The sequence below is a fragment of the Stegostoma tigrinum genome, chromosome 11, assembly GCF_030684315.1.
Source record: "Stegostoma tigrinum isolate sSteTig4 chromosome 11, sSteTig4.hap1, whole genome shotgun sequence".
In the NCBI taxonomy this organism is placed as follows: domain Eukaryota; kingdom Metazoa; phylum Chordata; class Chondrichthyes; order Orectolobiformes; family Stegostomatidae; genus Stegostoma; species Stegostoma tigrinum.
In genome coordinates, this window is record NC_081364.1 from 19,576,583 (window position 1) to 19,603,548 (window position 26,966).

The window sequence follows — 26,966 nt, forward strand, 5'->3', positions numbered from 1 at the left end:
TTTCCATTCATTTATGCTTAAGCAATCAAATGTAATATTGGTTTAATGGTGAGAGATGGGCAAGCTATGAAGTTGAAGACCATGTCTGTTTTCTCTTGTTCCACATAAAGATCAAGCTTTGAAACATTAATGCTTCTGAAGTGAGATGCCCTTCAACCAAAACTTATCATAAAACCGATGAATCAAACTAATTTTCCAGCAGCCTTTTCCAACTCTCTAAACTATATGCAGCTCAGAACTTAATTCAGAATACAGTTGGTAGAAAATAATAGGGGTCTGAGCAATATTGGCTAAGCAAAGAAACATGGCAGTATCAGGAGATGGTTTAATGTTCAGCCTTCCATTTTACCAAGTTCAAGAAGCAAGATCAAGATTGGGAAAAGTAAACCAGAGGAAGTACCTGGTGGATTCAGCTCATTACTTGCTTCAAATGACCTTCATGTTGCCTCTGAACAAACTGTAACCCTGGGCCCAGAAAATACAGAAGGGATGTTTTGTAATTAAATGCCTTAAGGTCATTTACTTAATTCATCCACAGACACCAAGTGAACATGTGGATCCATGGGAATTGACATCCGGCATTAGTCATGTCAGCAAGGCCATCCTGGAACCTTTCCGACGCACTGGCAGCGCCCTGTGGCAGCATTGACTTCCAATGCAGAGTACACGGGCACCAAGCATTGAAAGATGGGAACTGGGACACTTTGCACACATGAACAGGCACCCATCTCCATGCTGCTCATGTGCTCTCTTTATCCTCACTCAGCACCTACCTGAATGCCCACAGCATTCATTCCTTGCCTTGTTGTGCCAGTTAACGCAGTTGCACAATCAGGCAAATTGCCTTTCTGATGAGCAACAGTCAGCTTAGGTGGAAAATATCTTGCTGTACAGCTGTGTGCTAATGTCAATCTGACTGCTGCTCAATGAGTCAGCACCTTACGCAGCAGGCCCACTGCATATCCAAAATGGTCTGGTGTCTGCACCATCTTGCATCCATGAGAGTTCACCTCTGCCATGCTGGCAGCAGACTACATACCACCCCATGTAGATGTAAAGAATTCCCTAGATGAGATTGACACCGCCACAAACACACTAGAGACAAAACTCCCCGAATCCCTGTTCATTGTGACGGAGACTTCAACCAAGCCAGCCTCAAGCAGGCGATGCCAAAATACCACCAACACATCCCCTGCCCCACCAGAGGACTGAACATTCTGGACCACAGCTACACAACCATCAAAGACGCCTAGCGCTCAATGCCCCATCCACACTTCGGAAAATCCGACCACAGCACTGTGTTCCTCCTCCAGCTTGCAAGCAGCAGCCGAAACAGGAGAATTATTCACGAAGGAAAGTACAGAGCTGGTCCAAGGCAGCATCTGTGTTCAAGCGTTCAGTGGAAAACCTAGACGAGTTGCCACCACCATCATGGACTTTGTTAGGAAATGTGTGGAGGACTGTGTGCCAAAGAAATCAATCCGAGTGTTTCCCATTCATAAACATTAGATGAACCAGGAAATCCACTCCCTACTGAAGATCATAAAATGTGAGGCTGGATGAACACAGCAGGCCAAGCAGCATCTCCTGAGATGCTGCTTGGCCTGCTGTGTTCATCCAGCCTCACATTTTATTATCTTGGATTCTCCAGCATCTGCAGTTCCCATTATCTCTCCCTACTGAAGATCAGATGTGCAGCGTTCAAGTCTGGTGACCCCAACCAATACTGAAAATCAAGAAATGATGTCCACAAAGCCATCAGGAAGGCCACAGTACCAGACAAAGTTAGAGACCCAGACCTACCAAACAGACTCCCACCATCTATGGCAAGGCCTAAACGAAATTATGGGATACATTAAGAAACATTGTAAGGTAGTGGACAATGACACATCCCTCCCTGACATTCTCAATGCTCTCTACGCTCGGCTTGAGCAGAATACCACTGCCCCAACAGCCCCAGACACACCGTTCTCCCTGTCACTGCTTCAGAAATCAAATCGGCCTTCCTCAGTGAACCCAAGGTATCACCAGCCGAGCACTCAGATCCTGTGCAGACCAACCGGCAGAAATATTCACTGGCATCTTCAACTTCTCCCTCCTACCTGCCAAAGTCCCCACCTGCTTCAAGATGACCACTATCATCCCTGCACCCAAGAAAACACATGCAGTATCCCTTAACGACTGACCTAATAGCTCTGACTTCAATAATCAAGAAGTGCTTCCAGAGGCTGGTCATGGCCCACATCTATTCCAATCTCTCAACCTGCCTCAATCCCCTACGTTTTGCCTACTGACACAACAGATATCCCTAGCACTGCACTCATCCCCGGAACACCTGGACAGCAAAGACACATATATCAGACTCCTACACATCGACTACATCTCCACCTTCAACACCATTATCCCCTCCAGGCTGACCTCAAAACCCTGTGACCTTGGTTTTGGCCCCGCCCTCTGCATCCAGACCCTCAGCTTTCTGACCAATAGACCCCAACAGTGAGGACAGGTAACTGCACCTTCTTCATATTAACACTCAACACTAGAGCCCCCCCAGGGATGCATCCTCAGCTCCCTACTGTACTCCGTATACACCTGCAGCTGCATTGCCAAATTCCAAACAAACGCCATCTACAAGTTCGCTGATGACACCACCATAGTGGGACAGATATTTAACAACGACGAGTCAAACAAAAGAAGGGAGATGGTGGCATGGTGCAATGAAAACAATCTGTCTCTCAACATCGGCAAAACTAAAGAACTGATCATCGACTTCAGAAAGAAAGGAGGACAACACCCCCCCATCCACACAGTGGAACTAAGGTTGAGAGGATGCAGAGCATCAAGTTCCTCAGTGACAATAACCAACGACCTGTCCTGGACTTCCCACATAAATGTGACAGTCAAGAAGGCACAACCACGCCTCTTTTTCCTCAGGTGGCTCAGGAAATTTTGCATGATCATAAGGTGCCTCTTCTACTCTTACCAACATCTACCAACTTCTACTGATGCACCATTGAAAGCATACTGTCTGGATGCGTAAAGGGCTAATAATGGCAACTGCTCTGCCCAGGACCATAAACTACAGAAGGTGGTGAGCTCAGCCCAGACCATCACAGAAGTCAGACTTCCATCCGTGGACTCTTTACATGGCTCACTGCCGCAGAAAGGAGTCCAACATCTAAGACCCCTCGCATCCTTGTAATGACCTCCTACAACCTCTTCCATCAGGCAGAAGATACAGAAGCCTGAACACACAAGCAGCTTCAGGAACAGCCTCTTTCCAGCCATTATCAGACTGTTGAATGGACTCTAGCCTCAAATAATGTAACCTTTATGTACCTATGTCTTTTTAGCCTGTACATCCTTTTCTTGCTATGATCTCTGTGTACCACTCCTAAACAAAGCTTTTCACTGTATTTCGGTGCATGTGACAATAAAATCAATCAATAAGCTGGCATCCATGCCTCAGAGTCTTAGAGGAGTAGTCCTCAATGAAATCCATGGGAGCAGTCATCACTGAAGGGTCCTGGCACACTTCACAGTAATGCCAGTGAAAGGAATTAGCCAACGTTAGGCATTTAATTGGCATTTCCTCAGTTCAGGATCTATACTTCTCCAGTCCACAGCATGGGCCAGGGTCAGCCCTTTGGCTCCATAATGGCCATTATATGGCGGCAGGCTATTGCAATTGAGGAGATAGTTAAGCACCAGCCAGGTGTCTATGACACATCTTGCCGAGGGCTGTCAGGCCAGGTCAGTCAAGGGATTGGGCCACACTCAGTTCCTCTGGTCCATCCACAGAAACCAAGCAGGAAGGTCTGTCAAATGTAATTATTGCTGTGACACTCAGTCTCAAAGTTACTTACCAGCACTGGGCCTTCAGTGTCTGTAGAAGGACAAAGCACAGTTGTGAATGGGGGAGGGGGAGAATTTGTGAGGGTAGTGGTTACAGTGAAGCATGGTGGGAAAACTATGGGATGCCACTAACTGACTGACACTTGATATATCATCATGAAAGAGCGAAGAAAGGAACAAGCAAGCCATACACCCTTCTGGTTCACCACCCTTATCTGCCACCACATCATTATTATCTTATTAGCTGTTGAATGCAGGAAGGTCAAAAAAACACAACTAAGATCTTTGCATTCATAATTTTAAATGTCCCATATTGTGGTATTTGTTTCATATGAATCTGGCAAGAGTTTGGTTCCTTCCAATTCTGTTGTTTACACATTCCTCATTTTTGAAATAAGCCACAGTAAAGGGAACAGATTTTCAATTTGTCAATAAGACACTTGGTTGGTATCAATGCAGCTAAGTGATTATTTCCAGCAAATATAAAACTTTGCTTCTGTCCTGTGAAGATGCAAGTCTCTAAAGGTATAACACTTTTGTGACACCTCTGAACCTATACTTTCAGATGCTTTGTCCATGAATGAAAATGAATTTGAAACTAACCTAAGCCATTGAGCTGTCTACAGCTAACAATGAAGTTTAGAATTGAATAAATACTTTAAAAATTACATCTTGCTTTGAAAAAGGAACTGAACTTTGGTTCATGAAAGCATGCTAGACATGGAATTTTTTTAAAAATAGTTTTGTATACATAATTCTTTTTCTGTTACAGGCATGGGAATGCTTCTTCCTGGTACGTTTTTTTTTAAATACCTTATTTCATTTAGAGCAGTTTGTAAAATTGTGCCATATAACTATATACGTACAGGTAGTTCTGGTATAACACTAGTTGCATTCCTGTGCGACCACGCTATAGAGAATTGCTCTATGAAAAATAACTATAGAAAATAGCAATAGCTGTAAGCAGAAAGCTCGCATTATCCAAAGTGTTCACTAATTCACCAATCATCTTGTAGCCAATTCACCTTGACAAAACATGTATAATAAGAGAACTACCTGTACAATGGTTTCTGTGATACAAATCATCTGACAATCACAAACTTTTTTTTGTGAAACTCTTTTAACTACTTGCAAGAATGATGATCCTTCTAATCAGCATGCCTGAACAATGCACGCACTTTGTTGAAACCCAGAAAATAAGTTGGGATATTTTGTGATTAAATACCTTAAACTGACTCACTTAATTACTTACACATTATTTATTTCAATAGGTATCAGGCCTGCAAATCTTCCTGGTAAGACACAGTTCAATCAATTAATGTTTCAGATAGTTTATTAATAAGTGACAATCATGGTATAGCTGCAGCGTTACTGGACAAAGAATCATGAGACCTAGGCAAGTTCTCAACAAGCTTGTGTTCAAATCTCATCATGGTAGTTGGTGAACTTTTCAAAAGATGTTTAATATATCTGGATGTAATCAATTTAGTCAATCAGATGCTTAACTGGCTTAAATGTCAAAGTCTCCTTTAAGTTGCAAATCATTTTTGTTTGTTCTTGTCCCACATAAGTGCTCAGCTCTGAAATATGATACTTCTGCGTAGGATGCCCTTCAAGCAAAACATCACAAATTATTTTCACATGTTGTCAGATAAAGTCATAATTCAAAGATTGGTGTGGGAGAAATAGGTTTGAATTCACGGGATATTGGCACCGGTACTAGGGAAGGAGAGGGTTGTTCCAATTGGGTGGGCAATATCTGTATCCAGGTGGGGCCAGTGTCCTGATGAATTGCAGAGCTAGGGCTGTGGATACAGCTTTAAACTAAATAGTGGGGAAGGAGAGGATTTAATTGCATGGAAAATCAGAATTAGAATTAGAAGTCAGAGTCCTACAGCACAGAAACATGGCCCAAACTCGTCCATGCTGACCAAAATGTCCATCCATGCTAACCCCATTTCCCTGGACTTGGCCCATATCCTTCTAAACATTTCCTATTCATGTATCCATCCAAATGCCTTTTAAATGTTGTTAACATACTTGCCTTGAGCACTTCCACTGGCAGCTTATTCCATGTGCATACCACCCTCTGTGTAAAAAAAGTTTCCCCTCAGATTCCCATGTATTCTTCCCCTCTTAGCTTAAACCAATGCCCTCAGGTCCTCATTTCCCCAACAATAGGAAAAAGACTGAGTGTATTCACCCTATCCATGCGTCTCATCATCCTGAACACTTCTATAAGATCCTGCCTCAGTCTCCTACGCTTTAAAGAAAAAAATCCTAGATTGTCCCACCTCTCCCTATAACTCAATCCCTTGAGTCCTGGCAATATCCTTGTAAATTTCTCCTGCTCTCCTTCCAGTTTAATAATATCCCTCCCATAGTAGGGTGACCAAAACTAAACGCATTTCTTCAAGTGCGGCCTCACCAACACCCTGTACAGCAGCAACATAACTTCCCAACTTCTACGCTCAATGCCCTGACTGATGAAGGTCATTGTGCCAAAAGCCTTCTTCACTGCCCTGTCTAACTGGATTCCATTTTCACAGAACTGTGCACCTGAACTCCAAGGTCCCTCTGTTTCAGTATACTCATTAAGGCCCTACCATTCACCATGAAACTCCTACCTTGATTTGGTTTTCCAAAATGCAACACCTCAAATTTATCTATATTAAACTCCATTTGCCATTTCTCGGTGCACTTCCCCAGGTGATCAAGATCCTGCTGCAATTTTTGAACCTTCCTCACTGTCCACAATACCACCTATTTTAGTGTTATCTGCAAACTTACTAATCATGCCTTGTACACTCTCAGGCAAACTATTGACATAGATAACAAATGGCAAAGGGCCCAGCACTGACCCCTACGGCACACCATAATTCACAGGTCTATAGCCTGACAAGCATCCTTCCATGATTACACTCTGCTTTCAACCATCAAGCCAATTATGTATCCAATTTGCCAGCTCACCCTGGATTTCATGCGATCTAACCTTTCGAGCAGTGTACCATGTGGAACCTTACCAAAAGCTTCACTGAAATCCATATAGACTACATCTACCACCCTGTCCTCATCAACCTCCCCAATCACTTCATGAAAGAACTCTAATGAATTTGTGAGGCATGGTCTCAAATGCACAAAGCCATTCTGGCCTAATCCTAATCAAAACTGAAAGAACTGCAGATGTTGTAAACCAGGAACAAAAACAGAAGTTGCTGGAAAAGCTCAGCAGGTCTGGCAGCATCTGTGAACAAAAGATCAGAGTTAACATTTCAGGTCTGGTGGCCCTTCCTCAAAGTTCTGAGGAAGGGTCACCAAACCCAAAACGTTAGCGCTGATATTTTTTCTTCACAGATGCTGCCAGACCTGCTGAGCTTTTCCAGCAACTTCTGTTTTTACTCCTAATAAAACCCTGTCTTTCCAAGTACATGTATATCTTGGCCCTCAGCATCTCCTCAAGTAACTTACCCACCACAGATGTTAGGCTTACTAGCCTATAATTCCCAAGTTTTTTTTTGCAGCCCTTCTTGAATAAGGGTACAACATTTGCCCTCCAGTCATGGAGTTATCTGCTCAGGACCAGGAGATTTATCCACTTTCATACATTCTAATACTTCCAACAGCTCCTTGACTCTGATATGGACTGTCCCCAAGATATCACCACTAACTTCACCAAATTCCCAAGTCTTCAAATCTTTCTCCATGGTAAACACAGGAGTAGTATTCATTGATGACCTCGCCCATCTCCTCCAGTTCCACACGTACACATCCACTTTGGTCCTTGAGGGGTCCGATTGTGTGGTTATTCTTTTTCATTTCACATACTTAGAGGATCTCTTTAGAGACAAAGTTATCTTGTGCCCCCTTTTCACCCTCCTGATTTCTTTCTTCAGTAAACTCCAGCATCCCCTACATTCCCTTGATCCCAGCTGCCTGTACCTGAGCCAGGCCTCCTTCTATTTTCCGGTCAAAGCCTCAATATCTCTTGTCATCCATGGTTCCCTACTCCTGCCGATCTTGCCCTTCATCCTTACAGGAACATACAGATGTGAACTCTAGCAATCACACTTTTAAAGGCCTCCCGCTTGCCAGAGGTCCCTTCGCCTGCAAACAAACTACTCTAATCAACCCCTGCAAGCCCCTGTCTAATTCCATCAAAATTTGCCTTGTCCCAGTTTAGAATTTGACCCTGAGAACCAGTTTTGTCCTTCTGCATAAATATTATGGTCACTAGTCCCAAAGTGTTAGCCCAGTCACCCATTCTGCCCTATTTCCCAATAATCGGTTGAGTTTTGCCTCTTCCTAAGTAGGAACCTCCATATACTGCTCAAGGAATCTTTCCTGAACACATTTGACAAATTCCACCCCATTTAATCCCTTAACACTATTGCAGTCCCCGGCCTATGTTAGGAAAGTTAAAATCCCTCATGATGCTAACCGTATTGCTCCTGCAAGTCTCCGCAATCTCACTGCATATTTGGGCCTCTAATTCCCCTTGCCTATTTGGGGGCCTATAGTACAATCCCAATAATGTCACCATCCTGTTATTTCTGAGCTCCACCCACAAAGCCTTACTGGATGATCCCTCAGTTAGTTGATCTCTGACTACTGTGATATACCCTTTAATCAAAAATCCAACTCACCCTCCCCTGTTTCATCCCACTCTGTGCCACCTAAAACACCAGTACCCTGGCACATTAAACTGCCAGTCCTATGCCTCCCTTAGCCATATTTCTGTAAAGGCTATAATATCCCAGCTCCATGTACCAATCAATGCCCCGAGTTCATCAGCCTTACCTATCAGCCCTCTTGCATTGAAATAGATGCAATTTTAATCCAACATGCATTCCTTGTTCCCTGTCCTGTTCCAGCCTGACCTGTCTCTTCAACTTGCTACCTCTGATTACTGTATCTCTTTCCAGCCTCTCACTTGCCTCCCTGCCATTGAGGATCCCACCTCCCTGCCAATCTAATTTAAACTCCCCCTTGCAGCACGAGCAAATCTGTCCACCAGGATATTGGTCCACCTCCAGTTCAGGTACAACCCATCCTTCTTGAACAGATATCCTCTAGCCCAGAAAAGATCCTAATGATCCAGGAGTCTAAATCCCTTCCCCCCGTACCAACTCTTAGGCATGCATTGATCCACCATATCCTCCTGTTCTTGCCCTCACTAGCACATGGCATTGGAAGTAATCCAGAGATTACCACCATCAAGGTCCTGATTTTTAGCATTTTTTCTGAGCTCACCTATTATCGCCCTGCAGGACCTCATCCCTATTTCTACCTGTGTCATCTGTGTCAATGTGCACAATGACTTCTGTCTGCTCACCCTCCCCTTGAGGACGTTCTGCATCCGCTCTGAGATATCCTGAACTCTGGCACCCGGGAAGCAACACACCATCCTGGATTCCTGTTGGTGGCCACAAAATCTCATGCCTGTCCCCCTGACTATTGAGTCTCCTATCACTAAGATTCTGTTTACCTTTACCCATTCCCGCTGTGCCCCAGGGCCAGTCGTTGTGCCACTCGTCTGGCAACTGCTGCTTGCCCCGATCAGTCATTCCCCCCGCAACAGTATCCAAAAGAGTACACTTGTTTTCATAAGAGGTGGCCGCAGGGGGATTACTGCATTCTCTGCCTACTCCCTTTGTCTTTCTGGTGGTCACCCAGCTAATCGCTGCCTGCTCCTTAGTTGTGACCACCTCACTGAAACTCTTATCCATGATGGGCTCAGCATCTCGGATGGTCCTGAGTGCATTCAGCTCCCTAACACGGTCTCCAGGAGCTGCAGCTGGGTGCACATCCCACATCCCACATCAGGGATGATAGATGTCTCCCTGAGCTCCCACATCGAGCATGACAGTGCCCTAACTACCATCTCAAATGCTGTAAGCCCAAACAGCTAAGTTAAAAGGACTTTACATGATCTGACCTATACTTTTTGCTGAGCAGCTACTTGCTGAAGCCTCTCTGTTAGATAGGTTCTTGATTGTCTAGGGGATCAAGGGTTAAGGGGCATTAGAGGGAGAATGGGATTGAGAAATGTATCAGCCATGATTCAATGACAGCAGGCTTAATGGGCCAAAAGGTCTAATTTCTGCTCCTAGGTCTTATGGTTGAGAGTAACTCAAGCCATCTCTATGCTTTTCATGAGCAGTTCACCAAGATTCTTGCTCAGTAATAGTGAGATGTCAATTGATGGTAATTAATGCCTTTTTGCACTCGTCCAACATCTTGTTGAGATGCCCTTGCTGATTTTTTTTTATTTTATCCTCTTGTCAAATTTTGTTTAGAGCTCTTGAATAGGGAGCTGTGAGCTAAAGATGACTTTTGAACTGTGGGTAACAACTTGTATTAAAAGGAAAACAGATCAAACAAACTTTTGCTTATTAATGAGGCCAACCCTGGGGTTAACCTAGGGTTGGAATGTGCTGCAGTTGCTCCATCATTGGGGAAGTGTATTATGTTTAAATAGATAGCAGAAGTTGGCTATTAACAAGGTCTGTACCAGGAAATTAGTTCTAGCAAGTCCAGAAAATACATCTTGCTCAAACAGTAGGCAGATGTCAAATGGTAACTGAGACCTCATGGAGATGGTCAGTCTGTCAGGGAGCATTCAGAGTTTGAATTAGGTTTCAGACTGTGTTTTCTGTGAGGAAAGAAACTGAAACTAGCTGTTGATTGTACAGCATGTCGATTTGAAAGTTCCTTGCCTAACCTCTCATTTGTAGCTCTCAGAAGATCAGAGAATTTAAAAAACTAAATAATAAGTGTAACTGCCTTTAACAGAGTACTTGGAAGATGAAATGTCGAATCCTAATCCACAGGTCAATGAGGAGATGTTTAAGAACGTTAAGGCTTTGCCAAAACTTTTTTAGAGAAGGATACCTTTGAATCATACCAGTCCAGGAAATTGGGAAAAGTCAGCCATCTAGTCAGTTTTCTCAATTAAGGGATCAGTGTTTCTTAGTTTTTTTTTCCCGTGGAGATGTGGCTTTCTAAAGATGCAACGGTTCTGAGGTTTGAGACCTGAGTACATATTTTCAGATGCCATGCCCATGAACCAAAATGAATTAGGATCTAACCAACCAGATTCATGAAACAATCTTTTCTGTTTCATGCAAGCCATTTGATTACCTATGACTGACAATTAAATTCAGAATTCACTAAATACTTTAAGCACTGCATCTTACTTAAAAAAGTATTAATTTTGGATTCATGGATAGGTGATAGGCTGTTTTGTTTTACAACACGTATTCATAATTTAAAGTTTTAATCTTTCAGATCAAGAAGTGTTTTTGTATGATGGTAAGTATTTCTGAAACATTTTATATGATTTAGAACTATTTCTAAAATTATATTATGTTGCTACATGCATACAAGATTTTGAGATACAAATCATCTGGCAAGCGTAAACTTTCTGTGTAATTTCTTTTAATACTTGCAAGAGTCATGATCCTCCTAATTGGCAGACCTGACCCTATCGCATGTACATTTGCAATTTATTTCCTCTGTTGTAATTGTTATGGACCAGACCAAATCCACTCAAAATATATTAAAAAGATAATCTAGATCCTCATGCTTTCTTATTTTAAAAGTAACGGTAAGGCGTTGCATTCCAAATGCAATTTGATTGGTCAAATTACACGATTTTAAGCAAAATATACTTTATTTTTATATTACAGTTAAATACAGACAAACCAAAAAAAAAACCAAGGTGTAGAGCTGGATGAACACAGCAGGCCAAGCAGCATCAGAGGAGCAGGAAAGCTGACATTTCAGGCCTAGACCCTTCTTCAGAAATGAATTTTCTGAAGAAGGGTCTAGGCTCGAAACATCAGCTTTCCTGCTCCTCTCCTGCTTGGCCTACTGTTCATCCAGGTGTACATCGTGTTATCCCAGATTCTCCAGCATCTGTAATTCCTACAATCTCTGAAAGAAAAGAAAATAATTGGCTTACCTGTAATTCTGTTAAAGTGCTTAACAAAATAATAGATACATTTAACTCGTACTAATTAACTGTTCTGATATAGTAACATCCCATAAACACACCCTGGACATCGGCAATTTCAGTGAAATAGATTGTTACACATGCAATTCTAGCAACAGGACGAGAACCCCAGCTTTTAGCTGTAACAGAAGGAAGAAAAAGAGCCTCCACATCCAGCTTCAAGGGGTGGACGCTAGGAAGTTGTTTCCGTTAGGCGGGGAGACTAGGACCCATGGGCACAGCCTTAAAATTAGAGGGGGTAAATTTAAAACAGAAATGAGACGACATTTCTTCAGCCAGAGAGTGGTCGGCTTGTGGAATTCATTGCCACGGAGTGCAGTAGAGGCCAAGACTTTAGATGCCTTCAACGCAGGGATCGACAAATTCTTGATCTCCCAAGGACTCAAGGGCTACAGGGAGAGTGCAGGGAAGTGGAGTTGAAATGCCCATCAGCTATGATATAAATGACGGACTGGACTTGATGGGCTGAATGGCCTTACTTCTACTCCTATGTCTTATGGTCTTAAGATCCCAGCAGCTGCAGAAAGCTAAAACTAAAAATCCTGGTTCTGTGGGAGATTGACCGCACCTAATCAGACTTCTTCTATGGGTCCAACTTTTTTTAAAAAACACCCAAAGCTTCACAAGATGTTTATTCATTGGCTTTGAGCAGACTGCCCGGGTTCTCTTTCAACTTTTCTTCATAAAAATAACTAGGACAAAATACAGCTCTTAAAGCTATAGTATCATCACATTAACCAAAAACTGCAATAGGGAATCTGTGATTAAATATCTTAAGTTAATTTACTTAATCTATTGTGCATTTTTTTACCTCTACAGATATCATGCTCAAATCATCAATTGCTAAATTTAATCACTTATTATTTTATATACTTTATTAATAAGGGACAATCATGGTAGAGCTGTAGTGTTACTGGACAAATAATCTCGAGGCCTAGGCAAGTTCTTAGCAAGTTTGTGTTCAAATCTCATTATGGTGGTTGGCAAACTTTATATTCAGTTCTTAAAATATCTGGATTTGAAGGCTGGTCTCATTATTGGTAACCAAGGAACTATCACCTATTGTCAGAAAAACACACATGGTTCAGTAATGTCCTTTAGGATAATAAGTGTGCCATCCTCAACCAGTCTGGGATCACCAGGCCCCTAATTATGTGGCTGATTCTTAACTGTTCCTGAGTGCAACTAGGAATGGACAATAGATGCTGGCCTCGTTAGTGACACCTACACAGGGTGAAGTAATATAAAAAATAGTAAGCATTTCACCCATAGAAGACATACATAGATCTGAACAAATTGTATACCAGGCTGCTGAAGAGGTGAGGGAGGAAATTACAGGTGCCTCGACCCGAAATTTTAATTCCTCTTTAGCTGCAGAGAAGATGCCTGAGGATTGGAGGGCAGCCGATGTGTTCTGCATTTTAAGAAGGGGGGTAAGGATAAACCAGGGGATGACAGACCCGTGAGTCTCTCAAAAGTGGGAGGGAAAGCATGTCTCTCCACTTTGAGAAGCAAGGTTTGATCTGAGATTATCAGCATGGATTTGTCAGAGGGTGATCATGACTCATTAATTTGATTGAAGTTTTCAAGGAGATGATAGGGAGTGTCAATGAAGATAGTGCAATTGATGTTGTTTTCATGGATTTTAGCAAAGCCTTTCACAAAGTCCCACACAAGAGGCTGATAAATAAGATAAAAGCACATGGGATCCAGGGTAACTTCACAAGATGGATCCAAAATTGACTTAAAGGCAGGAGACAGAGGGTGGCCATAGAAGGCTATTTATTTGACTGGGCACCAGAGTCTAGTGACGTACCACAGGGTTCACTGCCTGGTCTCTTATTGTTGGTATATTTACAAACCAATATAATAGGTGAGATTTGGGGGTTGGAGTTGCTGACAAATAAGTTTGTGAATGGCACAAATATTGGCCAGGTAAAATAAAGAGGAAGTTACAGGAAGATATAGGCATGGTAGTGAGATGGGCAGATCAGTGGCAGGTGGAAATTAACCCTGAAAACTGTGACACAATGCATTTTGGAAGAAGTAACAAGACAAGATACTCAATGAATGACAGGACACTATGAAGTTTGGAGCAACAGTGGGATCTAGGGATGTTTGTCGAGCGATCAGTGAATGTGGCAAGACAGATTAATTGGTTAGTAAAGAAGCATGTTCAACACTTGTTTTTATTAATCTTGAATGGATTAGAATAGTATGCCTTGTGATCAAATATCTTAGGCTAATTTAATTTATTATATATTCCATGTCTCTGCAGATATCGAGGCTACACTTACTGCTGGTAAAATACCATTTGATCATTTATTGTTTCATATAGTACATGAATAAAGGATAAGGATGGTATCGCAATAATGTCAATGGACCAGTAATCTTGAGGCCCAGGCAAGTTCTCAGCAAGAGTGTGTTTGGATCTCATCAAGATTGTTGCTAGAGGCCTCAGAAAATATGAAGGTGGATAAATCTTCAGGACCTGATCCAGTGTATCCCAGGGCATTGTGGGAATTTAGGGAGGAATTTGTAGGGACCCTTAGAGATATTTGTATCATCTATGATTGTGGGTGAGGTGCCAGATGACTTGAGTGGCTAATTAATAGAAACACAGAAACAGAACAGTACAGCACAGTGCAAGCCCTTCAGCCCACAATGTTGTGCCGACCTATTATCCTACTCTGAGATCAAACTACCCTGCATACACTAGATTTTACTATTATCCATGTGCCTATCCAAGAGTTGCTTAAATGTCCCTAGTGTATCGGACTCCACTATCACCACCGGCAGCGCATTCCACACGCCCACCACTCTCTGTGTAAAGAACCTACCTCTGACATCTCCCCTCTACCTTCCTCCAAACACCTTAAATTATGCCCCCTCTTATTAGTTGTTTCTGCCCTGGGAAAAAGTGTCTGGCTATCCACTCTATCTATGCCTCTCATCATCTTGTATACCTCTATCATGTCACCTCTCATCCTTCTTCGCTTCAATGAGAAAAGCCCTAGTTCCCTCAACCTTTCCTCATAAGACCTGCCCTCCAGTCCAGGCAGCATCCTGGTAAATCTCGGAATAAAAGCAAAGTTGCAGGAAAAGCTCAGCAGGTCTAGCAGCATCTGTGAAAGAGAAAAGAGTTAACATTTCGGGTGCGGTGGCCCTTCCTCAGACCCCTCCTAGTAAATCTCCTCTGCACTCCTTCTAAAGCTTCCACAACCTTCCTATAATGTGGCAACCAGAACTGAACACCATATTCCAAGTGTGGTTTAACCAGGGTTTTGTAGAGCTGCAGCATAACCTCATGGCTCTTAAACTCCATTCCCCTGCCAATGAAAGCCAACACAGCACACGCCTTCCTAACAATCCTATCAACTCGGGTAGCAACTTTGAGGGATCTATGGACATGCACCCCAAGATCCCTCTGTTCCTCCACACTGCCAAGAATCCTGCCATTAACCCTGTATTCTGCTTTCAAATTTGACCTTCCAAAATGAATCACTTCACACTTTCCCAGGTTGAATGCCCTCTAGCTCTGCATCTTGTCAATCTCCTGTTGTAACCTACAACAGCCCTCCACGCTGTCCACAACTCCACCAACCTTTGTGTCATCGGCAAACTTACTAATGCACCCTTCCGCTTCCTCATCCAAGCCATTTATAAAGATCACCAAAGGACAGAGGACCCAGAACAGATCCCTAAGGAACACCACTAGTCACCAAGCACCAAGCTGAAGACTTTCCATCCACTACCCACCCTCTGTTTTCTAATGGACAGCCAGTTTTATATCCAAACAGCCAAATATCCTGAATCCCATGCCTCCCTACTTTCTGAATGAGCCTACAATGGGGATCCTTATCAGATGCCTCGCTAAAATCCATTTATACCACATCCACTGCTCAACCTTCATCAAAGTGTTATGTCACATCCTCAAAGAATTCAATAAGGCTTGTGAGGTATGACCTGCCTCTTGCAAAGCCATGCTAACTACTTCTAATCTTACTGTTTTTCTAAATTATCAGAAATACTATCTCTCCGAATCCTTGCCAATAATTTGCCCACCATAGAAGTAAGACTGACCGGTCTGTAATTCCCAGGATTATTCCTATTCCCCTCCTTGACCAAGGGAGTAACATTTGCCACCCACTAATTGCATGTCGTGCCTTTGTTTAAGGAGGGTTGTAAGGAGAAATCTTAGAACAACAAACCTCTGAGTCTGACTTCAGCAATGGGTAAGTTGTTGAAGGTGATTCTGAAAGAAAGATTCATAAGCACTTGGAGAGGCAAGGAATGATTAGGGACAGTCTGTGTGGTTTTGAGCAATGGGAATTGTGTCTCTCAAACTTGATTGAGTTTTTTTGAGGAACTAGTCCAGAAGATTTGATTTGACTTGGTCTATTTTTGAAACAAGGGCTTGGGTACAGTGAAAAGTTTTGTTTTGCATGCTGTACAGGTAGATCATAACATACTACAATCATAGGGTGATTGAACAGAACAAGGAATGTAAAGTTACAGCTGCAAAGAAGGTGCGGAAAAACCAAGGTCAGCATTATGTTTGAAATTTGAGGGGTCCATTCAGAAATCTGATAACAGTGGGGAAGAATTTATTCATGAAGCTGCTGGTACGTATGTTTAAGTTTTTGTACCTTCTGCCTGTCGAAAGAGGTTGAATGTGATTATGACCAGAGTGGGAGTGGTCTTTGATGTTGCCTGCCTTTGAGGCAGCAAGAAGTATAGTTGGAGCCTATGGATGGAAAGCTGGTTTGCACAATGGACTGGGCTGTGGTCACAACTCTCTGTAGTTTCTTATAATCCTGGGCAAAGCAGTTGGCATACCAAACTGTGATGCATCCAGATAGTGATAATGGGAACTGCAGATGCTGGAGAATCCAAGATAATAAAATGTGAGGCTGGATGAACACAGCAGGCCCAGCAGCATCTCAGGAGCACAAAAGCTGACGTTTCGGGCCTAGACTCTTCATCAGATTGGTGAATGTGGGTTGTTCAGGACCAATGAGGGCAAAACGGTAGACGTTGTATAATTGGATGTTAACGAATCCTATGACCAGGTTCTGCATGGTAGACTAATTAGCAAAGTTAGATCACATAGGATTCAGGGTAAGCTTGCAAACTAGATACGAAGTTGCCTTAATGGCAGGAGACAAAGTGACAGTGGAGAGTTGTTTTTTGGACCACTAGTGACCACAGGGCTCAGGGCTGGGTCCACTATGACTTAGATGACAGTATAGAAGGCATGGTTAGTCAGTTTATGGATGACACCAAAATTAGTGGTATACTGGGCAGTGAAGAAGATTGTCTAAGATTACAAAGAGATCTTATCAATTGAGTCAATGGGCTGAAGGGTAAATGGAGTTTAATTTGGATAAATGTTAAATATTGAATTTTGCTAAAACAAACAAGGGCAGGACATATACAACTAAAAATAGAACTTTGGATAGTGATTCTGAAGAAGGGTCCTGACCTGAAACATCAACTTTCCTGCTCCTCTGATGCTGCCTGGCCTGCTGGGTTCCTCCAGCTCCACAGTGCTTTATCGTTGAACCTTAGATAGTGTTGTGAAAAAGAGAGACCTAGAAGTTCAGCACATAATCAGTTGAAGTTTGCATCATGTATAGACAGGGTGGTTAAGAAGGCATTTAGCACGTTTTTCTTCATTGCTCAGATCTTTGAATATAGGAGTTGGGATGTTATGTTGAAGTTGTACAGGACATTGGTGACATACCTGTGCTGTACTATGTCCAGTTCTGGTCACCCTGTTATAAAAGGGGTATTGTTAAGCTGGAGAGGGTTCAGAAAAGATTTACTAGGATGTTACCAAGAATGAAGGGTTTGACTTATAAGTAGAGTCTGGATAGGCTGTAACTCTTTTTATTGGAAGTTGAGGAGGTGACCTTTTATCGAGGTTTATAAAATTGAGGGATATAGATAAGGTGAATGGCAGCTGCCTTTTCCATAGGGTGGGAGTTTTCAAGACTAGTGGCTTATTTTTAAGGTGAGAAGAGAAAGATTTAAAAGACATGAGAGGCAATTGTTTTACACTGTGTGGAATTAACTTCCAGAGAATGTGGTGGAAGCGGATACAGCTACAACATTGAAAAGACATTTAGACCAGTGCATGGAATAAGAAAGGTTTGGAGGGATGTGGACCAAATGCAGACAGGTGTGACTAGTTTATTTTGGGATATGGTCAGCACAGACTGGTTTAACTGAAGGGTCTGTTTCTGTGCTGTATGACTCTATAAGTTAGTTCATAAACTTTACAGTTTTTATTTAAATATCTGGATTTGAAGCTAGTCTTACTAATGGTAACCAGGAAACCATCATCAATTGTCAGAAAAATGCATGCCCTTTAAGATAAGAAATGTGTCATCCTTACCCAGTCTGGGGTTGCGAGGCCCATAATTATGTGCTTGATCCTTAACTGCTGTTGAGTGCAATTAAAAAGGGACAATAAATGCTGGAAATAGATGTACATTACAAGGATTTCAGCAAAGTTTTTTTCACAAGGTTCCACATAGAACATAGAACAATACAGCACAGTACAGGCCCTTTGGCCCTCGATGTTGTGCTGACCTGTCATACCGATCTCAAGCCCATCTAACCTACACTATTCCATGTACGTCCATATGCTTGTCCAATGACGACTTAAATATACTTAAAGTTGGCAAATCTACTACCGTTGCAGGCAAAGCGTTCCATTCCCTCACTATGCTGAGTAAAGAAACTACCTCTGACATCTGCCCTATATCTTTCACCCCTCAATTTAAAGCTATTCCCCCTCGTGCTCGCCATCACCATCCTAGGAAAAAGGCTCTCCCTATCCACCCTATCTAACCTCTGATTATTTTATATGTCACAATTAAGTCACCTCTCAACCTTCTTCTCTCTAATGAAAACAGCCTCAAGTCCCTCAGCCTTTCCTCGTAAGACCTTCCCTCCATACCAGGCAACATCCTAGTAAATCTCCTCTGCACCCTTTCCAAAGCTTCCACATCCTCCTTATAATGCGGTGACCGGAAATGTACGCAATACTCCAAGTGCGGCCGCACCAGTGTTTTGTACAGCTGCAGCATAACCTCATGGTTCCGGAACTTGATCCCTCTATAAATAAAAGCTAAAACACTGTATGCCTTCTTAACAGCCCTGTCAACTTGGGTGGCAACTTTCAAGGATCTGTGTACATGGACACTGAGATCTCTCTGCTCATCTACACTACCAAGAATCTTACCATTAGCCCAGTACTTTGCATTCCAGTTACTCCTACCAAAGTGCATCACCTCATACTTGCCCACATTAAACTCCATTTGCCACCTCTTAGCCCAGCTCTGCAGCTTATCTATGTCTCTCTGTAACCTACAACATCCTTCGTCACTATCCACAACTCCACCGACCTTAGTGTTGTCTGCAAATTTACTAACCCATCCTTCTACGCCCTCATCCAGGTCATTTATAAAAATGACAAACAGCAGTGGACCCAACACTGACCCTTGCGATACACCACTAGTAACTGGTCTCCAGGATGAACATTTCCGATCAACCACCACCCTCTGTCTTCTTTCAGCAAGCCAATTTCTGATCCAAACTGCTATATCTCCCACAATCCCATTCCTCCGCATTTTGTACAATAGCCTACTGTGGGGAACCTTATTGAGTGCCTTGCTGAAATCCATATACACCACATCAACTGGTTTACTCTCATCTACCTGTTTGGTCACCTTCTCAAAGAACTCAAGGTTTGTGAGGCACGACCTACCCTTCACAAAACCATGCTGACTATCCCTAATCAATTTATTCTTTTCTAGATGATTATAAATCCTATCCCTTATAACCTTTTCCAACACTTTACCAACAACTGAGGTAAGGCTCACTGGTCTATAATTACCAGGGTTGTCTCTACTCCCCTTCTTGAACAGGGGAACCACATTTGCTATCCTCCAGTCATCTGGCACTATTCCTGTAGACAATGATGAGTTATAGGAGACTGATAAGTAAGAGAAAAGCACATGGGATCCAGGGTAACTTCATAAGATGGATCCAAAATTGACCTTAAAGGTAGGAGTTAGAGGGTGGTGGTAGAAGGTTATTTGTATGACTGGAGATCAGTGTTTAGTCAAATACCACAATGTTTAGTGCTGGGTCTCTTACTGTTCAGATAATAAGTATATAGGCAAGAATTTGGGAGGGTGATAATTAAGTTTGTGGATGACAGAAAGATTGGCAGGTGATTAATGAGGAGAAAGATGTTACTTGGTTACAGGAAGATATAGCTAGAAGATGTATTGGTTAGATGGACAGTTCTGTGGCAGGTGGAATTTGATCCTGAAAACTGTCATGATATATTTTGTTAGAAGTAACAAGACAAGATATTCAATGAATGGCAGGACACTATGAAGTTTTGAGGATTAATGGGATCTTGGGGTGCTTGTCCAAAGATCACTGAATGTGGTAGGGCAGGTTAATTGGGTAGTTAAGAAACATATCTGACACCTGCTTTCGTTAATCATGGAACAGATTATAAGAGCATGCTTTGAGATCAAGCATCTTAAACTAATTTGATTAATTGCTTATACTTATTCAATTTTTTTGCAGATATCATGCCCACATCCCCTGGTAAGACATGGTTTGATCATTTATTGCTTCATACAGCATATGAATAAAGGACAATGATAGGGGATTATGTTGGAGCTGTACAAAACTTTGGTAAGGCCACAGTTAGAGTACTGTCCTGTTCTTGTCAGCACATTATAGAGAAGGTATGATTGCACTAGAGGGCATGTAGAGGGAATTCACCAGGATGTTGCCTGGGATGGCATGCATTAGCTATAAGGTGTGGCTGGTTAAGCTCAGTTTTCTTTGGAGCAGAGAAGGTTGAATGGGGGGCTATTAGAGGCGTATAAGATGATGAGGGACATTGAAAGGGTGGATAGGAAGCAATTGTTCCCTTTTGGTGAAGGATCAGTAAAAAGGAGATGTAATTAGGTGAAAGGAGAGATTGGAGGAAAAGAAATTTCACTCAGATTTTGTAGGATTCTGGAATGCACTGCCCTGGAAGGTGGAAAGCCTCATAAGTGTAAAAGTACTGGCATGAACACTCCAAATGTAATAACATTCAAGGCCAAGCATCGGAAAGTATGATTTGTGTACTTAAGCCAACACAAATTTGTCAGGCTTAAGGGCCTCTTCTGTGCTGTTTGGTTCTCTGACTCTGTCATTGCTCGGTTGATGACAGTCATATCTCTGAATTGGAATGTTGTGGGTTCAGGTCCCACTTCCGAGACTTGAGCACAAAACTCAGGATAATCTTTCCAGAGTTGTACTGAGTGAGCACTGAACTTTTGGAGGTGCTGCCTTTCAGATTAGATTTTGAACCTATGATCTTTCTGCTCTCTGTGGTTATTTGAGAAAGGTCCCACACAATATTTTGAAGAGGAGTGGTGGGGTTATCCCCAATATCCTGGTCAATATTTATCCCTCAATCATCTTCATAAAAGCAGATAACCTGAAAATTATCACTGATCCAACAATCAAATGGTGACTTCAAGAAGCGCTCATTGAGTCCCTGCAGTGTGGAAACTGGAAGATGAGCTTAGAAGTCCCCATTCAGTCCACATCAACCCTCTGAAGAGCATCTCATCCAGACTCACCCCCTACCCTATAACTCTGCATTTTTCATGGTTAATCCACCTAACCTGTACATCCCTGGACTCTGGGCTATTTAGCATAGCCAATTTACCTAATCCCCACATCTTTGGACTGTGGGAGGAAACTGGAGCATCCAGAGGAAACTCATGCAGACACAGGGAGAATGCTCGTTAGCTATAAAATGCTTTCAAAGCCTTGGCTTCAATCCATTGTGTTATGATTGAATTCAGTGCTGCCACAATTTGGAAGGGAAAAGAAATTACTTCTCATCACTGAATGAGGAACTTCTTTTTTTATTCACTTGTGGGACATAGGAATTGCTGGCTGACCAATATTTATTACCAGTCCCCTTTTGCCCTTGAAGCGGTGGTGAGATGCCTCCTTGAATCATTGTGGCTCTCCCCACAGCATGCAGACTACAATGCTCTTAGGGAGGGAATTCCATGATTTTGACCCAATGACAGCGAAGGAATGATGATATGTTTCCAAGCCTGGATGGTGAGTGGCTTAAAGGGGATCTTGCAGATGGTGGTGTTCCCATGTAGCTGCTGCCCTGTCCTCCTAGATGGGATTCCTTGTAGGCTTGGAAGATGCTCTCTTAGAACCTTTGGCAAATTGCGGTGCATCTTGTGGATAGTACACACTACTACTACTGAGTGTCAGTAATGAAGGGAATGGATGCTTGTGGATGTGGTTCCAAACAAGTAGTTGCTTTGTCCTGCATTATTAGATTAGATTAGATTCCCTACAGTGTGGAAACAGGCCCTTCGGCCCAACAAGTCCACTCCGCCCCTTGAAGCATCCCACCCAAACCCATCCCCCTATAACCCACACACCCCCGAACACTACGGGCAATTTAGCATGGCCAATCCACCTAGCCTGCACATCTTTGGACTGTGGGAGGAAACCGGAGCACCCGGAGGAAACCCACACAGACACAGGGAGAATGTGCAAACTCCACACAGACAGTCACCCGAGGCGGGAATTGAACCCGGGTCCCTGGTGCTGTGAGGCTGCAGTGCTAACCACTGAGCCACTGTGCCGCCCCAAAAAAACCGGGCTCGTCCGGGATTTGAACCCGGGACCTCTCGCACCCAAAGCGAGAATCATACCCCTAGACCAACGAGCCGCTCAAGATGTCAAACATCTTGAGCATTGTTGGAGCTGCATCAATCCAGGCAAGTGGAGAGTGTTCCATCACACTCCCGACTAGGCCTTGTAGATGGTGGATAGGCTTTGGGAGTCAGGAGGTGAATTACTTGCGGCAGTGTTCCTAGATTGTGAGCTATTTTTGTAGCTCCTGTATTTATATGATGGATCGAATTGAGTTTCTGGTCAATGTTAACCCCGAGGATGTTGTTAGTGTGAGATTCAGTGATGGTAATACCATTGATTGTCAAAGGTCAGTGGTTAGATCATTTCTTATTACAGATGGTCATTGCCTGGCATTTGCCTGATGACAATGTTACTTGCCACTTGACAGCTCAACCTTGATGTTGGCCAGGTATTGTTGCATTTGAATATCAGCTGCTTCAGTATCTGAGGAGTCATGAATGGTGCTGAACATTGTACAATCATCAAAAACCATTCCAACTTCTGACCTTGTGATCGAGGGAGGGTGATTGTAGCAGCCAAAGATGCTTGTGCCCAGGACGCTACCCTGAGAAAACCCTACAGAGATGTCTTGGACCTGAGATTACTGACTTCAACAAACACAACTGTCGTCCTGTGTAACAGTTATGACTCTGACTGTTTCTTGATATCATAGTGAATTGAATTGACTAAAGACTGGTAACTGTGATGCTGGAGGACAAGATTGATCACCCACTCGGCACTTCTGGCTTACGTCGTCTATCATTGAGAATGGGAATATTTGTGGAGCCGCCTCCTCCAACATGTTGTTTACTTGTGCACTAATATTCATGACTGGATCTGATCTGCTTGTTGTGGGATCTCTTTGCTATGATTATCATTTGCTTGAAAGTGTTTGAATGTCAAGCTGACGATAGGATCAGTGCTGCTGTGACACTTTCTTTTAAAAGATACAGATATCCATACTCTTGAATTGCACTTCACCTGGTTCAATGCCAGAAAGTGAATGGGACCGTAGCACCATTCCTCTTTGAGGAATCAAAGTGAGGCTGGAGAGTTATGAAATGAAGTGAGGAAAGGAAATGCTTCATTTCAATATTTACATACTTCTCATTTTTGCCTTTCGACAAGAGAAGGGAACGTTTTCCTTCTGTTTGCATTAATTTGATCAAGTACTTGATTGGTAACTAGGCAGGAAAGTAGTTACTTGTTGCACTTTTTTGTCCTATATAGAACTTATACATTTTTGAAGTGTTTTTGACAAAACATTGAGAGTATGATATTTCAAACACCTCATGGAGTTCTTTTGTGAGTTCCAGCAAGTTACTGTACAAAGCTCTTTTGTCAAATAAAAATCACAAGCAAAATCTCCCCTTCCCCCACTGCATCCCTAAACCAGCCCAGTTCATCCCCTCCCCCCACTGCACCACACAACCAGCCCAGCTCTTCCCCCCCACCCACTGCATCCCAAAACCAGTCCAACCTGTCTCTGCCTCCCTAACCGGTTCTTCCTCTCACCCATCCCTTCCTCCCACCCCAAGCCGCACCCCCAGCTACCTACTAACCTCATCCCACCTCCTTGACCTGTCCGTCTTCCCTGGACCGACCTATCCCCTCCCTACCTCCCCACCCACACCTTCTCCACCTATCTTCTTTACTCTCCATCTTCGGTCCGCCTCCCCCTCTCTCCCTATTTATTCCAGTTCCCTCCCCCCATCCCCCTCTCTGATGAAGGGTCTAGGCCCGAAACGTCAGCTTTTGTGCTCCTGAGATGCTGCTTGGCCTGCTGTGTTCATCCAGCCTCACATTTTATTATCTAAAAATCACAAGCTGTTTCTTTTCTGTGTAACTATTTTAATTACTTGGGAAAAGCAGTAATATTATTTAAGTCATGTTCCTGATAAATATACTCATTCCCATGTAACCTAGAAAATTCTATCAGCATGTTCAGTGACAAGTTGCCTTAAGCTACTTTATCTAACTGATTGCAAATTAAATTACTGTATATGTATTTGTTCAAATTTCAAACAGTCATTTGAATGAATGATTTATTGTCACGTGTATTCTGCAGTAAAATACAGTGAAAAGCTTTCACTTGTCACTGTAATCCAGCATCATTTTGAAAATTTAGGAATAAGAGAAAATGAAAAGATGCAGATTAAAGAGGAGTCCATCTACATACGAGTTCTGAGCTGGCTCAGAACCACCACGGCCTCACCAGACACAGCTACAGTCAAAGTCACCCATGCTCAGGTGCCATCTTTCACTGCTGGCTGATTCAGCTTCGCCACCACCCATGCTGGGCACACCAACACTGGATGCTATTGCCAGGCTCAATGTTGCCATGGTCTAGTACTATTTCATACAGACATTCCAACCAACACCCCCCAACTACCATACCCCCTGTTTAATACTCCCCACAACTTCAAAATCCATCCTTCCCCTCTTCTCCCCCATCACTCACTTCACTGGTGCCTTCCAGCAATGCCCTTCCAATACTCAAGCTTTACACAAAGTTCTGAGGAAGGGTCATTTGACCCAAAACATTAACTCTGGTTTCTCTCCACAGATGCTGCCAGACCTGCTGAGCTTTTCTAGCAATTTCTAGTTTTAAGCCATATTCAGAGGTATGGCTCCATAATCTCCTCTCTTTAGGGATTGCCTATCGTCTCAGTGGCCACTGCTTGAATCTTGATTGTAACTTAGCTGCAAAGTGTTTGTATCGATAATGATATTTTTGGCCGACAGCAAAGTAGCCCTCTGAAGGTTTGATACTTTTAAAGTCTGACCCTGATTCCTCTCAGCCACCTTTACAGATGTAATGCTTATGAGCTAACAGCAACTACAAAAAAACCAAATTTCTCAACCTTTTCAGTTTCCTCCCAGCAATCAAGCCATCTACAACTAATTATTAAGTCTGGAATTCAAAAAATGCATTAACATGTATATAATTCCTTTGGAAATCCTCTAACTTTGACTGTTTGGATTCATGCTAGATGGGTATCTGCTTAAATTGTATAAATAACTAAAAGTTCTAATATATTTGAGAAACATCTGTCATACCTAAAAACATTTCTGGTAGACTGTTTTAAACATCTCATTTGGAAATTTTTCTGAGAATTGTGGCTAGTTACAGTACACATATAAAAATTGCTTTGTCAGATTTAACAATCACCAAGTTTTTTTTCTGTGCACAGTCACTACTATAATTACATGCAAGAGCAATGATCTTTTTAAATGGCAGACTTGATCCTGTGTAACCCACAAATACAGAAGGGATATTCTGTGATATGCTGTCATACATATTCAAATAATTAATTACATATTCATTTTTCTGTGCAACTAACATGTGGATTTTTGATATTTGTAAGACCTGTTTCAGTCTCTTATTGTTTACATAGATAGATAGTCTTATGATCCCAGCTGATGATCACACTGGACATGTCAAATCCCAGAGTGAAACTTCTCTTTACAGATCATAAGAGATAATGGGAACTGCAGATGCTGGAGAATCCAAGATAACAAAGTGTGAAGCTGGATGAACACAGCAGGCCAAGCAGCATCTCAGGAGCACAAAAGCTGACGTTTCGGGCCTAGACCCTTCATCAGAGAGGGTCTCTGAAGGGTCTAGGCCCGAAACGTCAGCTTTTGTCCTCCTAAGATGCTGCTTGGCCTGCTGTGTTCATCCAGCTTCGCACTTTGCTAACAGATCATAAGTTTGATTTTTGCAGTTGGTTAGTGTGGTGGTTACTGTCTGAACATAATTGTGATACCTAACAAAAAGAATACATATCTTTACATAGAAGAAAAAGAACAAATATAATGTAAACAGCAAAACCAAGATTCGACCCATTACGCAAAGCCTTTCGTTTGGAGATATTCAATCCAAGTGTGTTATCATTCCTATTTTTTACTCTATTCTTTCCATTCTCCTCCTTCAGTTGCTGAGACAGTTTTGCATTTGCATTTTGCAGAATAATGGTCTTCGGTCAGTTTTTCTCCATCTGTCATTATCTCAGCAGTATAAACATTTCTTCTTTAAAAGGGGAGGTAATGATGTAGTGATATTGTCATTGAACTAGTAGTCCAGAAACCCATGTAATGTCCTGGTGACTGAGACTGAAATTCCACCATGGAGATGGCGAGTTTTGAATTCAATAAAAATCAAAAATTACAACTTCGACAGCAACCATGAAACCATAGTCAATTCTCATTATAACTAACTGACTGATCCTTACCTGATCTAATCTACGTTTACTCCAGACCACAACAAAGTGATTGTTTCAGCTGGCAGTTAAGAGTCAATGTAGCAAGCCATTCAGTTATATCAACTACTGGA

At 42.5% G+C, this 26,966-nt stretch overlaps 1 protein-coding gene and 1 non-coding gene across 8 annotated transcripts in view; one reads left to right on the forward strand and one right to left on the reverse strand.

Moving 5' to 3' along the window:
- Positions 1-26,966, forward strand: part of LOC125460349 (inter-alpha-trypsin inhibitor heavy chain H3-like) — an 84,992-nt gene that overhangs the window by 46,124 nt on the left and 11,902 nt on the right. For 3 of the 7 annotated variants that reach the window (XM_059649812.1, XM_059649814.1, XM_059649811.1), the window contains exons 18-22: positions 4,628-4,648; positions 5,127-5,150; positions 11,143-11,166; positions 14,148-14,171; positions 20,483-20,503. The exons of 1 other annotated variant lie outside the window; for it this stretch is intronic. In XM_059649812.1, the coding sequence (XP_059505795.1) occupies positions 4,628-4,648; positions 5,127-5,150; positions 11,143-11,166; positions 14,148-14,171; positions 20,483-20,503 (114 nt within the window). The remainder of the gene's footprint in view (positions 1-4,627; positions 4,649-5,126; positions 5,151-11,142; positions 11,167-14,147; positions 14,172-20,482; positions 20,504-26,966) is intronic. 3 more of the 7 variants (XM_048547745.2, XM_059649813.1, XM_048547747.2) reach the window with 3 other exon arrangements.
- On the reverse strand, positions 22,593-22,664 carry trnap-ugg (transfer RNA proline (anticodon UGG)). The gene has a single exon. It is a non-coding gene; the product is annotated as a tRNA-Pro (tRNA).